Here is a 15,246-nt window from a genome sequence, read left to right as displayed (position 1 = left end):
CATGGTTCAGCATTTATACTGGGTGTGGATGGACGTGCACGCTAGAGATTAATGGTTTGTGATGAGAAAACATGGCAGCTTCGTTGAGCTGCTGATTCGCACACATGATGTGTTTCTGAGAGTGTTAGCTCAACTAACCCCGTTGCATAGGGGGAGATGTAAAAATTCATACAATCTGAACCCAGCAAAATAATAAAAAAGGGAGCTTAATGAAGGTCTGATAAAGCATTACATAGTTGGTTGTCGAATAGCACAACAGCTCAAAACCTGGCTCGTCGTCTCAAATAGGCTGAGCGGTAAAGGGAGCCACCATTGGTTACACTAAAATAGTTAGCACTTGCATAGCGCTATTAATAAAGGAGTGCCCTAGAATACCTACGGAGATTACTTAGCTAACACAACCATCAACAGCACAACAGTTAGCATGATGTTCACTGCAGCCATAAGAACAGCGACTGCACCTAGGCCTTGTGCTCCATATGCTGCTCCGACTCCGGCGTCAGCTATCATATTGTTGCCCGCCGGGGGAAGCTGCTGCATCGGAGACTGGATCTGAGGCTGCGTCTGCGGCTGCATCTGCGGCTGCAACTGCGCCTGGATCTGGGGTTGGATGGTAGCACGAACCATCTGAGAAGGACCATTTCCCTGCTGGGGCGCGAATCCAAACCCGGGTGGGTGCCATCCGGCCTGGTGCTGCATAGCCAGGATCTGCTCATGAGTCATCCTCATGTTGTACGCACGCTGGAACTCAAAGAAACGGCACTGCCTTGACTGAAAGAACATGGAAGGGACAACAAGTTCGCATGAGAACGTGAAAGGGTCGAAATGCGTGCGAAGAGTTGATTCAATAAGGAAAATCTGGCAAAATCGGATCAAAAAGTACTTACATCGTAGCGGATGCACTTGTAGAATCGGTGCCAACATTGTTCCCACTCCTTGCGACGGCTGTCACTAACTCGTGGCCGCAGAGTGGACATGCCATCAGGGGTAGCAACCAGTCCGCCGGGACAGGGAGAGATGATGAAGATGAAGCGGACATGTCGCCGGAGACGAGGACGGAGGAGGATATGGGGGAGAAAAATAGATGTTGGAGGTAGATGGGGAAGTTAATGAGAGCTATGGGCAGATGGTCTGTGTGGGGATGCATTTTATGTTTGCAGACGTGTTGACGCCGTCCATGGGAGGAGTTAGCCCATACGGCTCAGGGTGGCTCAGATAAAGTGGCGAGCCATCAATGGTGTAGCTGTCCCCGGGCGACGTTAGCACCGATAAGAAAACGAGCCATCCAGCCTCTATCTGTCCCGCAAAGCCAGCGAAACGATCCGACGCAATAAATGCTTACTGTGCTCCACTCCAGAGAAAGAGGCATACGACAGAAAATACAGAGATACGCACGAATCCTAATGCAAACTGATCGGTGTGGATTGCGGGATCAGCTGAGCCCGAGCACAGAAGCAGATTTTCGATTCTTTTCATGTTTTTATGTGCCTGTGACAATGCCCAGCGTCTATGGAAGGCCATGTCTAAGATTTGGGAACTGCCAGAACTAACTAGTATTAAACACCATGACGACTGGTTCATTCAGCTCATGCGTGACGTAGATGTTCATGCCCGGGTCCGTGTGCTCATGCTCCTCCGGAGAGTGTGGTACGTACGGAACGAAGTGGTTCACGCAAAACCAGCTCCGCCCATTGACGTCTCAACGAGGTTCTTGGCAAGTTATCTTGAGTCGCTCGTCAATATTAAGCTGGATCCTAATGCAGATTTCGTCAAAGGCAAAATGGAGGTCAGCCACTGTTTTTCCAATGGTGCGATCCACTTGTGATAGTACTGCAATTGCTAGCACCCCGTGGCATCCTCCATGTCAAGGGCGGGTGAAATTAAATACAGACGGATTGGTACTTAATGGAAAGGCGGGAGTCGGTATGGTGCTTCGGGACCACCTGGGAAATATCATTTTTAGTGCCTGCAGATATCTTGATGTCTGTACAGATGTTCTGGAATCAGAAATCCTTGCGATTCGAGAGGGAGTTAGTTTGGCACTGCAATGGAGTCTTCTGCCATTTGATGTTGAATCTGACTGTTTGGAAGCGGTATCCATGGTGAAAAGTATTGGGAGCAACTTTTCTAAATATTCCTTTTTGATCAAAGAGATAAAGCAACGTATGAGGGAACGTGACTCTTCTATTACTCATATTCATCGTACAGGCAATGGTGCTAGTCATGCTATGGCAAATTTTGGTAGAGGCCAGGGTCGTACCATGGTTTGGCTTGGTTCGGCTCCTAGTGAGGTCTTAGATATTGTCTTACGAGAGTGTAATCCCTAATTATGAGTAATAAAGAGTTATTTCGCAAAAGAAAAGACACGTGAACCACACATCCAAGGAAACAGCTTCAAAGCTGAAATCTTTGCAGCTCCCGACTTTCTCCTGTCTTTCTCTTGTCCTCACCTCACCTCGCCATCTTTCTGTCCGTATGGCAAGCAGTTGGCCTACCCCCTCTATCATGTCTTCAGGAGATTAAAATACGGAGGGCATGCATGTTCGCCCATGAAAAGGAGGAAGCAGCGTTGCTTCGCAAAATTGACAAATTTGACCTATGGACGAAATCAAATCACAGAATGAACTGTTCGTGAAACTATTTCACACGGCTGACCTTTTTGTGTGACGCCCGACACGAAGGCGCCACACTACACTGTGCAACGCCTCATAGATAGGCGCTACATGCCTGGCCAGCGTCGCACCCGTGTGATCCGAAAATTACTAAGTCAGTGTGCAGCCCCTGAGAGCTAGGCGCCACACTATACAGTGTAGCTTCTAGCTTCTAGGCGTTGCACTAGTGGTTGCTTCATTTTGTAGTGCAACCACTAGTGCAGCGCCTGAGAGTTAGGCGCCACACTATACAGTGCAGCGCCTAGCTCTTAGGCTCTGCACAATGACTTAGCAATTTTTAGGCAGTCTGGGGTGCAACGCTGGCCAGGCGTGTAGCGCCTATCTGTGAGGCGTTGCACAATATAGTGTGGCGCCTTTGTGTCGGGCGTCACACAAAAAGGTCAGCCGCGTGAAATAATTTCACGGGCAGTTCATTCTGTGATTTGATTTCGTCCACAAGTCAAATTTGTCAAGTTTGCCGCGTTGCTTGTGGGGCCAGTAATGGCGGGAGCTGTTGCATGTCAGGATACTGTAGAATACGTGGAGTGCTGGTTGCTGTCCGCTTGATGACAGTGAAGCAGCACTGTATTGCAACGAGCCAAGCTTGTATTGCTTCACAAGCAAAACTGTGCACGCCAGTCATCTATAGTACTACAGGGTAATCTATTCTAGTAGCTTAGCCAGTGATTACCTACCTTACCATTAGTTTTTTTTCACCTTACCATTAGTACGATTTTGTAAAAAAAACATAAATATTTATTGGTTTACCTAAGGAAACAAATTTTTGTTTGCTAAGTCAATAAAGATGGGCAGTTGATGCGATTTTCACCAATGGAAAAAACTGGAGATGAAAAGAAAAATTCAAAAGGAAGAGAGGGAAGGGAAAGAGATGAAAAACATATGTAAGGTTGGACGAAGAACAACCGGGCAACAGAACCTTGTGTTTTTTTTCTCAAGTATAGGAGATTGTAAGAAATGGCATACTACATCACCGGTCCTGCAAATCCACCCTCTCTGAACATCCATAGATCCGATTTGTGATCTCGCATCTCTGGTCATTGTTCTCCCACTTCAAACTCAAAATATTGTATTTTCTGTTCGAGCTCATGAGACACAACTTTCAAACTGTGAATTAGAAGGTTTCAATTATCAACATGCCGCCGCACCCTTAAGTCAATCCGTTGTTGGATTTCAACCGATTTCCTTTTCAATGTATCACTCGACTTACTCAACTTACACATACCTCTAAGCTGGACATGTTGATGTCTGATTTTGAATTGTAGGCCAGGAAGGCAATCTTTCCGAGATGGTTATTGAAATTTCAACGCAAAACAAGAATAATTAAGCAACATGAAACGATGTTTGCTTTTTAAGCCTATGTGATAGTTAGACGATCTCCAAATGATAGCTCGAGGACACGTGGGGAAGGGGAACAATAAGGAATGCGGTAGAAAATCAACAGTGAAAGGTGACCCATCTGATGCGAGAATAGAGATGACGCGCTTGGGGCGATATGAACAAGGGTAACCTTCGAGTCGGAGTATTGACAGCTAGTGTTGTACACGAGGAAGGATTCTTACGTATGGATTCATGCTTTTTTTTCGTGAAGAAAACTTTCAATCTATTTATTATTTGTCATGACAATCAAAAGAACACTAGAATTATCAAAATTTACAATAGTTCATGGGCTACCTAGCAACGTATATGGTTGGACACCCTAATGCAAAAAAATGATATATATTCTGGTGTCAGAATCATAGTTTCTACATGCGAGAGCAATTTTCCAATGGTTAATTCCACAAAAACAATCACCTGACCGTGAGTATTAAAAAATGCGACTGCAACTACCATATGCATCTCAAGAGGCAATTGCACCGGAGGTCCATGAACTTGTTTGGCGGGAACATTTTTAGTTCGTGAGCTTGTGAATTCAAAGTCATCATCAAACTTGCAAAAAAAAAAAAACGAAGATAAAAGAGTTTACATAATTCGGTTAGGACCCACGTACTGACATACTGCAGAGTAGACAGACCTTCAGCTCAATGTCTGAATGCAATATTGGACGATGGCTTAGCAGTCGTGTAGGCTTCTAGAAGTACTATACAGTATAGAGTGGTTGGCTCCGCTAGTGGCGCGCAGATCCAGCGCAGTTTCGCACTACACGCGCCCAGCATTTCGGCATTTCAGTTCCCTCCCCCCTCCCATTCCCCTCCAGTCCACCACACCATGCAACCGCCGCCGGCCACCGGCGACGCGCTCGCCGAGTGCCTCCGCCTCCTGGCCGAGCTCCCCGCCGCGGCCGCCTCCTCCCCGGCCTTCCGCCGCCACTGGCCCTCGCTCTCCGCCTCCGTCTCCTCGCTCTCCGCCTCCCTCTCCCACCCCGCCTTCCCGCCCTCCGCGCCGCTGCTCTCCCCCCTCTTCTCCGCCCTCGGGGCCCTCCTCTCCGTCTGCGGCGGCCCTCCCCTCGGCCACCTCCACACCGTCTCGCTCCTCTCCTCCTCCGCCGCCTCGCTCTCCCAGCTCGCGGCCGACGCGCGCCTGCTCGTCTCCCCGTCCCCCGCCGGGGGCGAAGGCGGCGGGTCCGACAGCCTGCTCCCCCGCCTCCGGCTCGGGTCGGCCGTCTCCCGCGCCGCGGCGCTGGACTCGCTCGCCGAGTCCGTCGGGTCCCTCCCGGCGTCGCACTCCGCCGCCGCCGTCTCCGCGGTCGCCGCGATGCTCGACAACGGCGACCTCCTCCCGGCCTCCCGCGACAAGGCCGTGTCCGTGCTCGCCGCCTTCGCGTCCTCCGACGCCGGCTGCCTGTTCCTGGCCCAGGAGTCGGGCACCGTCGTGCCCCACCTCTGCCGCGCGCTGGAGTCCGGCGGTGCCAGCGCAGAGCAGGCGTGCGTCGCGCTGGAGCCGCTCACCGCCTCGTCGCGGGACGCGGCGGCCGCCGTCTCGGCGCGCGGCGGCGTGGCCGCGCTCCTCGTGGCCTGCGCCGCCGGCACCCCGGCGTCGCAGGCCGCCGCCGCGGGCGTGCTCCGGAACATCGCCGCGTTCCCGGACCTGCTCCCCGCGTTCCGCGACGAGGGCGCGCTCCCGCTGATCGTGCAGCTCGTCTCACTCGGCACGCCGCGGACGCAGGAGCTCGCGCTTGGCTGCCTCCAGAACCTGACGGCCAGCGACGGCGACGAGGGGCAGAGGCTCAAGGTCGAGGCTTTCCAAGAAGGCGCGCTCGGCTGCGTCAAGGACTTCCTGGAGTCCTGCCGCGGCGACGCGCCGGGCCTCGCGCCGGCATTCGGGCTCCTCCGCAACATGGCCACCTTCCGCTACATCGCGGAGATAGCCGTGTCCGCCGGCTTCGTCAGCCACGTCCTGGCCGCGCTGGGCAGCGACAGGGCCAGCACCCGCACAGAGGCCGCCATGGCGCTAGCAGAACTCTGCAGCGTGAGCAGCAGCAGCAAGGCGAGGAAGGAGGCCGGGGGCGCGATGCCGAGGCTGATCTGGATGCTGGAGGCCAAGGCCGTGGCCGAGAGGGACGCCGCGGCGAGGGCGCTGGCGACGCTGGTGGTGGCGGCGAGCAGCCACCGGAAGGCGTTCAAGAAGGACGAGATGGGCATCGTGAACGCGGTCCAGCTGCTGGACCCGGCCGTCCGGGGCGCCGACAAGCGGTTCCCCGTTTCCCTTTTGCTGGCCGTGGCGCAGTCCCGGCGGTGCCGGAAGCAGATGGTGGCCGCCGGCGCGTGCGGGTTCCTGCAGGGGCTCCTGGCCGCGGAGGTGGACGGCGCCAAGAAGCTCTCCGAGTGCCTCGGCCGGGGCAAGATGCTCGGCGTGTTCCCCCGGACATGACATGACATGCCGGCGATCATTGGCTGAGCCTTGTACCTATGCGCTTCAACCCACGGTTCTCCTTCTCTGTATGAAGGAATCTCTGTATATGTTGTTGTGTTTCATAATTCATAGCTTAGATTGAGACGACGACGAGGAGTGCTTTAGTGAGTGTGGTTAAACCCAATAAGAACACGGCCAAGATTGTAACTAATCTCTGATGTGAGCTTCTGAAGAAATGAATCGAATCAGTTGTTGTTTTGTGACCAACTGACGAACAAAACACCTCTGGAGCACACGATTCTGATCTCTGAACACTGTCATTGTCCAATTAAACCAAGTGTATAATACCAGCCGGCAACTGCGACATCACGAATTATAATCAGTATTTGTTGCTAACGATTGTGGTTAAGCTCATCCATCCTGTTGGCTGTTGCGTGTTGGAGGTCTGGTCAGCAGTCAGCAGTACCGCAGTAGGTTGTTTTTGGTGGTTATTACGAGCTGATTGCTAGGGAGGTGTACGCTAGTGGACAGGCTCATCACTGATAATTCAATGGAGTGTGTAGACTGATATGGTACCTGCTACCTACTGACTACTGAGAGGAGGAAAGGAAATGGGTCAAGCTTGTAGTTGTGCATACACATTAGCTACAGGTTGGCAGAGGCTGCAATAACTTGTAAAGATGGGAGTAGATGCGTGCACGGTTCTTCAGTACCCCTACCCACTCCCTCATGTCCCCCTTTCCTGACCGTGATCGCCGGTACCACAACTGTTCTCCCTTGCTGTAACTTTCTGCTCTACCAGTAAATAAACAAGCCTTTAACCATGCCAGATAATCGTCGTTCCAGGGTAACAAAAGTAAACAAAAAGAGAGGAAAGATGGGGCCTGGTGGGATAAACACACAAACAGTCTGGCTGGTTCATTCATGAACATGTCAGATTCAGATTTGGGCGTACCGTCTGAGGAGCATTTCTTGCTTGCAGCGACTAATCATGCAGGAAAGAATCTGCATTATGATCCATGCATGCATGCATGCATAATCCTGGTCTCCATGCTGCTCAACTGTTGACAACAACGCAATAGGTATTGCTGCATGACGCGCAGTTGGGTGGTCACATGGATGGACCTGGCCATGGTTCGGTGGGGTGGTAGGGGCAGGTCATTGCTGGCTGCGAGGGGAATGATCCACAGTGCGGGACAGCAGGGGCTCCGGGGAGAGGAGAACATGGCATGTTCTCTCCCTCCTGTAGATTAGAGAATGATGCCACCGAACCTTCCCTCGGATCGACCTCGCCGTCGCCGTTCGCTGTTGCCTTTTGGCGCACAATCATGTGCCGTGCCCTCAACAGGTATCGATTTTTCTTTATTTCGATAAAGAACATGCAGATTTTATATGGCCGTGTTGTCTGTCTAACAGCACCGGATTGCTTTATGGTGTTCAGAGCTCCAGGTACTCCGGCCGACATGTCTAAATGTCTCTCTAACTGCTTCATACAAAAGTGCAGAAACGGCCCCTGTTTTCACGGCTTGCCTGCGGCCTTGGCGTGCGACCATCGGTGCGACGCAGCCATCGCACGGCTGTGCGTGAGCCCCCTCCCGCTGCGGATTTTCTCTCGGAAAAAAACAGAATATAGATCCTAATACTGATTGCCGTCTGTATGGATACATCCCTTATCCACATCCCTTTCCTTGGTCGGAACTTAAGCTCAGCTGAAGCTTCCCATGTCCTTCTCCTGCACCTCGAGCCTCCAAGCACTTCCTGCCCATCGACCGGATCTCGTCGCGCTGCCGTGCAGCTTCTACTCGGGCGTGCGCACTCACGCATCTCACCCCATCCCGGCTGGCCGCCACCCGCGTGCGCCTGCTGAATCAGCATCCCCGGCTCGGCTGACCGCCGCCGTGGTCCGCCTGCTGAATCAGCATCCCTAGCCCGGCTGGCCGCCGTCGTGGTCCGCCTGCTCGACCTAGTCGCACATCAGTTCGGTGGGGACGGGATCCTCCGCGGCGCCGTCCTTGCTGGTCTGAGATGCGGAGCCTAGCGGGAGCATGTGGGACGGCCACGCAAGAGGTTGGCGTGTCCTTGGCGGGTGCTCGGGCTTGTGGAGGAGGGGCCGAGTATCGAGGGGAAGGACGTCGAGAATCAGCATCAGCGCCAGCAATTTGGTAGTCAGAGAGGAAGAAGAAAGGGACTGCAGCTCATACATGCAGTATTATCTCCGCATACACACAGGTAATTTCCTCTTCTTCTTGTGCCATTCAGTCTCATGCGTGTTAAATTCAGAGAAGGAGAGCTATTAGCAATTCCATTAATCTGCTTTCATTCAGTTAAGATGCATGTTAAATTCAGAGAAGGGAGAGCTAATAGCAATTCCAGTACTTTGCTTTCATTCAGTTAAATTAAGATTCCTTACATGCTAAATTCGGACTGATTGTCAATTTGTTTTATCCTCGCTCTATGCCTCTAAGCATGACATTCAGATAGATGGTTCAGTTACATATATTATGCATAATTGAAATGGATCATTGGGATCCCGGTCATCTTAACTTAAAACGAGAGAAGGATAGCTTAGAGGCTCATATGAGCACGATGCTTGTGGAAAATTGTTCATAGCTAATTCTATGAATTAGTACACAATTCAAAAAATATATGTGAACTAGTATATTTGATTGGGGACATTTAGTAGCATTCAGTTGATGGTACATACAAGTTCTAACAAAAATTATTTGCAACTTTGAAGTCAAAACACACATGAGATAAAACTCGCGACAACAAAATAGATCATGTTTTGCGAATCCTGTATCAATTAGGATTCAATTTAGTTAATCCACATACATGGCAAATGGCAATCATATTTTCCTACCACAAGTTTTGATCAACCGATTCACGAATCATATTTATCTGTCTTGCAATCATATTTGTCTTGGGAAACATGCAGTGCATTGAGGGATCAATACTGTAGTAGTCTTAAGGTTTAGAGGAGAGATCAAGATGGACTCTGCAATCCTTGTTCTATTTTATACGGTTTGTGCAAGAACGTCTTCTCATCCAACTAAATGTGAAATCGGGGTACTGTACATGCTCCTACTTTGTTTTTCCAAATGCAACAGAACTAACTTCTTGTCGTTGTTTCACATCTGCAGATTGTGGTCACTAGTCATGGTTTCCTGTACAAGTTCTAAAACGGTACAGTAGGAGAATTTGCCAGTGATTCATCATGAAGAACAGAGTGCGATTTCTTACTTTTGGTGACTGAGAATCATCTGGAGCATCCTGGTTCCCCGGACCACTTCTTGGAGAAGCCACCGGGGACGTGAGACTCGAAGAAGACATCAGGGACGGGATTCCTTGGCTGCCCAATTTAAGAGGAGAATTTACCTGTGCTTCCCTGGTCAAGCCGCCATTGATTGTTCTGCCGAGGTTGTAGGTCTCTCTCGCCTCCAGGAGTATATTTTGGCGCGCTTTTCTGCATATGCGGATCTGTTTCGTGGGCATTTTGTGGATATGTTTCACAAGCGATTAGTTTTTTTCACTTGATTTTTGTTTAGTCTTAATGATGCGAGAGTATTACGGAACCAAATAGGTATCACGGGACGTCCGGTATCACGATCTGTATTCTGTTTTTTTTTCGAGAGAAAATCCGCAGCGGGAGGGGGCTCACGCACAGCCGTGCGATGGCTGCGTTGCACCGATGGTCGCACGCCAAGGCCGCAGGCAGGCCGCGTCCTTTCAGGACCCTGGGCAAACTTTACGGCGTCTTTTCACGGGCAACGCTAATTTCAGACAACTTGGCGATGCACCGTTTCATCAGTCATTTCTTCCTTCCATTCATCAGACTGAGAGCATCTCTAGCAGGTCTGGCAAACCGTGGTCCTGCAAAATTTGTTTACGGTATCCCGTAAACGGAATTTACGGTCCGCGACCGTAAACGAAATTTGCGGTACCACGGACCGTTAGAAAGAAAAGAACCGAAAACAAATTCAAATACATACGGCACAATTTAAACTAGTGGTTCGCGCCACATATTATATCACCGGAGTTCATACGAAAACCGAGTTCATACTAGCATAAACGAAATTAAACCTAGATCGACTAATCATCATCATCGGGCTTCTTGACGTGGAGGTGGTACTCCATCAGCGAGTTGGAGAGGATGAACGCCATGTCGTATTCCTCCTTCAGCGCCGCCACCCGCGCCGTTGCAGCTTCGTCTTCGGCGGCGGCCGCCTCCTTCGTGTGGAACCACGCACCCTCCGCCGCCCGGAGTCGCTGGAGCGCAAGCGACAATGTCCGGTCGAGGCGGTTGAAGATGCTCTACGCCCGTCGGCCGGAGCTGCGGGACTGCGCGTCGGGTTTCCGCGCCTTCTCCTTGCGCCACTCCTCCACTGGCGGGCGGAGGGAGGAGCTCCCAGCCTCATCATCGTTGCAGGGCTTGCTAGGCGGCGAGCCGCGGTGGCCGCCGAGCTCCCCTCGGCCACCCCTCCCGCGACCCGCGCTCGACATAGGGGCGGGATTTGGGTGGCTACAAGCGCTGCAAAAAGCTGCCAGAGGAAAGGAGATTTGTCGCTAGAGATGTCGACTTGCGGCGGAGGGGGCTAGGGGAAATGCCAGACGCGAACCCTAAAACGAGTGAGCTCCGGTATATATATGCGGGAATCGAGGGCGGTTTATAGGCCGCCCGCGCCGGGCCGTTTTTACAAGGTATATTCGGACCTGTTTTTTAACATGAACTGTAAATCCGCCGGAAAATAACGGACCGGCGAGTTTTTAAGGGATCTGCTAGAGACGCTCTGAAGGGCCGAGCCGCAACCGTATCTTCTGTCATACGTCCTCTTCATCTTTGTCAACCTGACAATACTGAAACACATGATCATTTTCAACACTACTGAAAACAGCATATGCGCACACTCACACATCATTCACTACTGAAGACATTTGGTTCTTAGTTATTCTATTCTGAGTTGACAACGAACGCTGCACGGGATTTCAAGTAGAAATTTTCAGTCTTACTGCACCAAATAGAACCATCAGAGTGAATACAGATAAATCAACACATGTGCCCAGAAAGAAAGAAACAACGGAATGTTCTTCCGGTGCATCCTTTTGTATTGAAAATACAGCGCCCACGATCCATCAACGAACATCTCTACATGTCCTTTACAAAATTCATGCATAAATTCACTAAAGAACATGCAGATTTTATATGGCCATGTGTCTAACCGCACCGGATTGCTTTATGGAATTCAGAGCTCCAGGTACTCCGGCCGACCTGTCTAATGTCTCTAACAGCCTTCATACAGAAGTGTAGAAATGACCCCTGTTTTCAAAGCCCCGAGCAACCTTTACGGCGACTTTTCAGCAGCAACCTTCTTCGCGATGCACCATTTCATCAGCCCTTTCTTCTTCCTCCGCTTCATCAGACTGAAGGGCCGTGCTGCAATCCCGTTTCTCCTCTCATACGTCCTCTGCATCCTTGCCAACCTGACTGTAGCGGAACACACGATCGCCTTCGATATTAACTGAAGCATCAGAACTATTGTCATATTTTTAGCCTTATAGTAGATCTAATGCACATCACCGCCGAAAACAGCATACGTGCACGCTCACACATCATTCTAACCTGAAGACATGTGGTTCTTAGTTATTATGTTCTGACAACGCAACGCTGCTGCACGGGATTTACAGTAGACATTTTCAGTTTCACTGCACCAAATAGAACCATCAGAGTGAATGAATACAGATAAATTAACGCATGTACCCAGAAAGAAACTACGGAATGTTCTTCCGGTGCATCCTTTTGCATCGAATCCTGTGCCCGCGATCCATCAACAAACATCAGTACATGTCCTTCACAAATTCATGCATAAACCTGTCCTCATCTCGCCTCCCCGACGACAGGAATGGACCAATCCACCTCGTACAAGACAGGCTTGTTATACCCGCACATTTTCAGGCCGTGGTGTAATCCACTACACCAGCTACTACTACACAGATTCGCTGGAAACCTGTATGTGCCTTTGAAATGCTCCGTTTCCTTGCCCTTGAGATCAATGGATGCCTTTTTCTTATTCTTGAGATCGATGATGAAAAACGCACCGCGCTGCTCAACGAGCAGCGTAGCTCTCCTCTCCGCAAAGAAGACCAGGTTTATTCTCTCCTCGCTTCCGAGATTTATCAGGTCGGAGCGCAACCACCCTCCCCTGCCATTCTTGAAACCACTATTGTCATCGTCTTGTCCTTGCTTGGTCCAAAGCTCTAGCACGCCATGGTCTCGTATACTAACAAACGAAAGCCTTCCTTCTTCGGTGACACATGGAAAACGGTGGCCGCCGCTGCTCACCGGCGTGGATATTGATGGGGATCTTGGTGAAAGAAAGATGTGTCGTGGCAGCGCAGACATTGAGCGTGTAGAAACTTGTCTCGTCCATGTACAACCAGTGCACGGTGCCACGGGCGACGACACCAGCAAACGGTCCGCACCTGGTGAGGTATGAAGCCGGTCGACACACGGTGGGCGCGCTCCAACTGTCTGTGGCAGAGGAGTACGTGTAGACATACAAGATGCCGCTGCTGCCGGTGTAAGTCAAGAGCACATGAAACGCCGGTTGTCGTCGTCGTCGTCGCTGATCCAAATCGTCAATGGCACCATGATCCTCGTCGGTAAGAAGCGCGCAGCCGGTTAGATGCCAGTCCAAGTCTAAGTCCAAGTCTCTGTCGAAGTACCCATATCCATGGTTCGTGTGGAAGGAAATCGGCGGTAGAAGCCTGCGCTGCTTGTCGATCAGAGGGCGGCATACCACCAGATGGAGCTTTTCACGGACTTCATGGCTGTAGCAGTCGACCTGGGTAGGCGGCATGATGCGCACGAGGAGAAGGCCGCGTCGCGACGCGAGTGGTCTTGCCAGGTTGAAGAGCCCATCGCCGGTGGGGACGAAGGAGTCGAAGGTGAGATGGGCGCCGCCGGCCTGAAGGCTCAGGAAGCTCGGAGGGCTGTCGTTCAGAGGCAGGTGCTTGCTGGTTGGGTACGCGTTCTGGGAGAAGATCCCGACGAGGACTGACGGGCGGCGCGCCGTCTTCGGCCAGAGGCCGACCTGCCGAAGAAAGGCCCGATCCATGATGAGGCGGAATCATCGCTTGCACGTCGCGGCGCACCGGAGAAGGTCCTGGAAGCCTGGCAGGCGCGCGAAGACTTCGCGGAGGATGTCGTCGTCCGCGATCTCGCCGCCGGCGAGGCGTAATCGTGCGCGCGCCATCGATCTGCTTGGTGACGGATCGATCTGTGTGTTTGTTTGTCGAGGCGGCGGGTAACTTCCACAGAAACAATCGGCTTACGGTGGCCCGTATCAATCATGGACTGAGATTTGAAGCGTATATAAGGTTATCTATCTACTATAGTATTGAACAATGACACTAATATTGAACAATGACCTAGGGTGTATATGGCAAGTCCAACCGAGAGCGATAGCAAGTTATCAACAACAGTATTGAACAATGACCTAATCACTAACCAGAGATAGACAGTGCTAGTACGTTGTCATGAAACCAGTTAGTCCTTTATCACAGGAATATTTCCTTTTATTCATTTCTTGTACATAATTTAATCAGTTTTGCTAAAGCATATCAAGAATTATTCATGGATGACATGCATGATTTAATGGTATATATCCACGTAGCTAATTTTGAGATGTGCCGATGAATCATTCAATGTTGGGTCATCGCCAAAAGAATGTAGCGGAAGATCATTCCATTGCTCTTTGGCTACGTGTGTCGATTCCATCTGAGTTTCTAGGGGTTATGTTTGCCTCAGAATAGCTGAAACCTCATATGATGTTTTATCAATTCTGTTCGCATTCCAACGTATGGTTCTATTTTCTCAGAATAATTGAAACTTCGTGATGGACCTAGCAACTTGGTTCCTGAGCTGCGCTCGTCATCCTCTTATATTGCAGCATTCGGTTTGATAAATACGTTTTTTCGGTAACTACGACATGCATAGTTCGGTAAGGTAAATATGTCTTCCGGTTCGGTTTCAAAATGCACAGGTAGGTTGTCCGCTCTGCGGTGTACTGATATATTGAAGGTATATATATTAAAGGTATATAGATGTGAATTAGACAAACTGTTTTCGGGTCTGTCTAGGACACATCTAGATGTGACATAGTTTTGTCACATCTAAACTGATGTCCACTCTGTTTGTGGTCTATTTTTTGTCTTAGTTTTTTTTTGTTTTTTTGCTGCATTATATATTTATGGGAGCTTAGATGTGACATCCTTAAAAAACATATAGATGTGAATTAGACAAACTGTTTTCTAAATGACCCTGATTGGAGTACATCTCAACCAACATCTGAAGGTTGGTTGATACTAATGCGATTGATTGTTTTGCCTAGGGCACTGAGCATGTACCGTCTCCAACCAGACGAGAGGGCATGATTGAGAATCAAGCGCAGCTCAAGATGTACATAGCAAAATACTCTCAATAAGAGCGTTTAGATCACTCTGCTTTTATATTTCTTTATGGAGTACTATAGAAGTGTTTTCATGGCTCCATGAGAAGGTAACTTCTCTCTCCTGATGAGTCTTGCATAGAGGATATTCCCCAGGTTTTAGGCATTGAAAACCAACACCCCCTTTCTCCGAAGAGGAGGCGAGCACAACAAAACTCCTGGATTAGTGGCTTCCGAGCAAAATTTTACCACAACTTTTGTATTGTCATGAAGAACGTTCTGATAAGTTGTTTGATCTTTTGCATGCAGGACACCTCGATGTTTTCAGGCTGAGCTTTGGT

The 15,246-nt window shown here is 50.3% G+C and overlaps 2 protein-coding genes, 1 long non-coding RNA gene and 1 pseudogene across 3 annotated transcripts; 2 read left to right on the top strand and 2 right to left on the bottom strand.

The window, feature by feature from the left end:
• Nucleotides 1-206: 206 nt before the first annotated feature.
• On the bottom strand, nt 207-1,205 carry LOC123049843 (uncharacterized). The gene is made up of 2 exons (XM_044472710.1): nt 888-1,205; nt 207-771 (listed from the first exon to the last, which is right to left on the bottom strand). The coding sequence occupies exons 1-2, from the start codon at nt 975-977 to the stop codon at nt 385-387; spliced, it is 477 nt and encodes a 158-aa protein (XP_044328645.1). The 5' UTR covers nt 978-1,205; the 3' UTR covers nt 207-384.
• Nucleotides 1,206-4,619: 3,414 nt separating this feature from the next.
• Nucleotides 4,620-6,728, top strand: LOC123054296 (protein CELLULOSE SYNTHASE INTERACTIVE 1). Its single transcript, XM_044478029.1, has one exon. It carries the CDS (start codon nt 4,878-4,880, stop codon nt 6,477-6,479), a length of 1,602 nt encoding a protein of 533 aa, XP_044333964.1. The 5' UTR covers nt 4,620-4,877; the 3' UTR covers nt 6,480-6,728.
• Nucleotides 6,729-8,149: 1,421 nt separating this feature from the next.
• On the top strand, nt 8,150-9,990 carry LOC123049842 (uncharacterized). The gene is made up of 2 exons (XR_006423660.1): nt 8,150-8,690; nt 9,602-9,990. It is a non-coding gene; the product is annotated as an uncharacterized lncRNA (long non-coding RNA).
• A 1,593-nt stretch (nt 9,991-11,583) lies between these two features.
• On the bottom strand, nt 11,584-13,711 carry LOC123049841 (uncharacterized; annotated as a pseudogene).
• Nucleotides 13,712-15,246: the final 1,535 nt, after the last annotated feature.

Source organism: Triticum aestivum, chromosome 2D (assembly GCF_018294505.1).
Source record: "Triticum aestivum cultivar Chinese Spring chromosome 2D, IWGSC CS RefSeq v2.1, whole genome shotgun sequence".
In the NCBI taxonomy this organism is placed as follows: domain Eukaryota; kingdom Viridiplantae; phylum Streptophyta; class Magnoliopsida; order Poales; family Poaceae; genus Triticum; species Triticum aestivum.
Note: the sequence above shows the minus strand (reverse complement) of the source record. Positions and strands in the feature narration are given on the sequence as shown.

Coding starts and splice junctions, on each gene's coding strand:
- LOC123049843 (XM_044472710.1), bottom strand. CDS start 977: ATGTCCACTCTGCGGCCACGAGTTAGTGACAGCCGTCGCAAGGAGTGG. Junction 772..887: donor ACAAGTGCATCCGCTACGAT/GTAAGTACTTTT, acceptor ATGTTCTTTCAG/TCAAGGCAGTGCCGTTTCTT.
- LOC123054296 (XM_044478029.1), top strand. CDS start 4,878: ATGCAACCGCCGCCGGCCACCGGCGACGCGCTCGCCGAGTGCCTCCGC.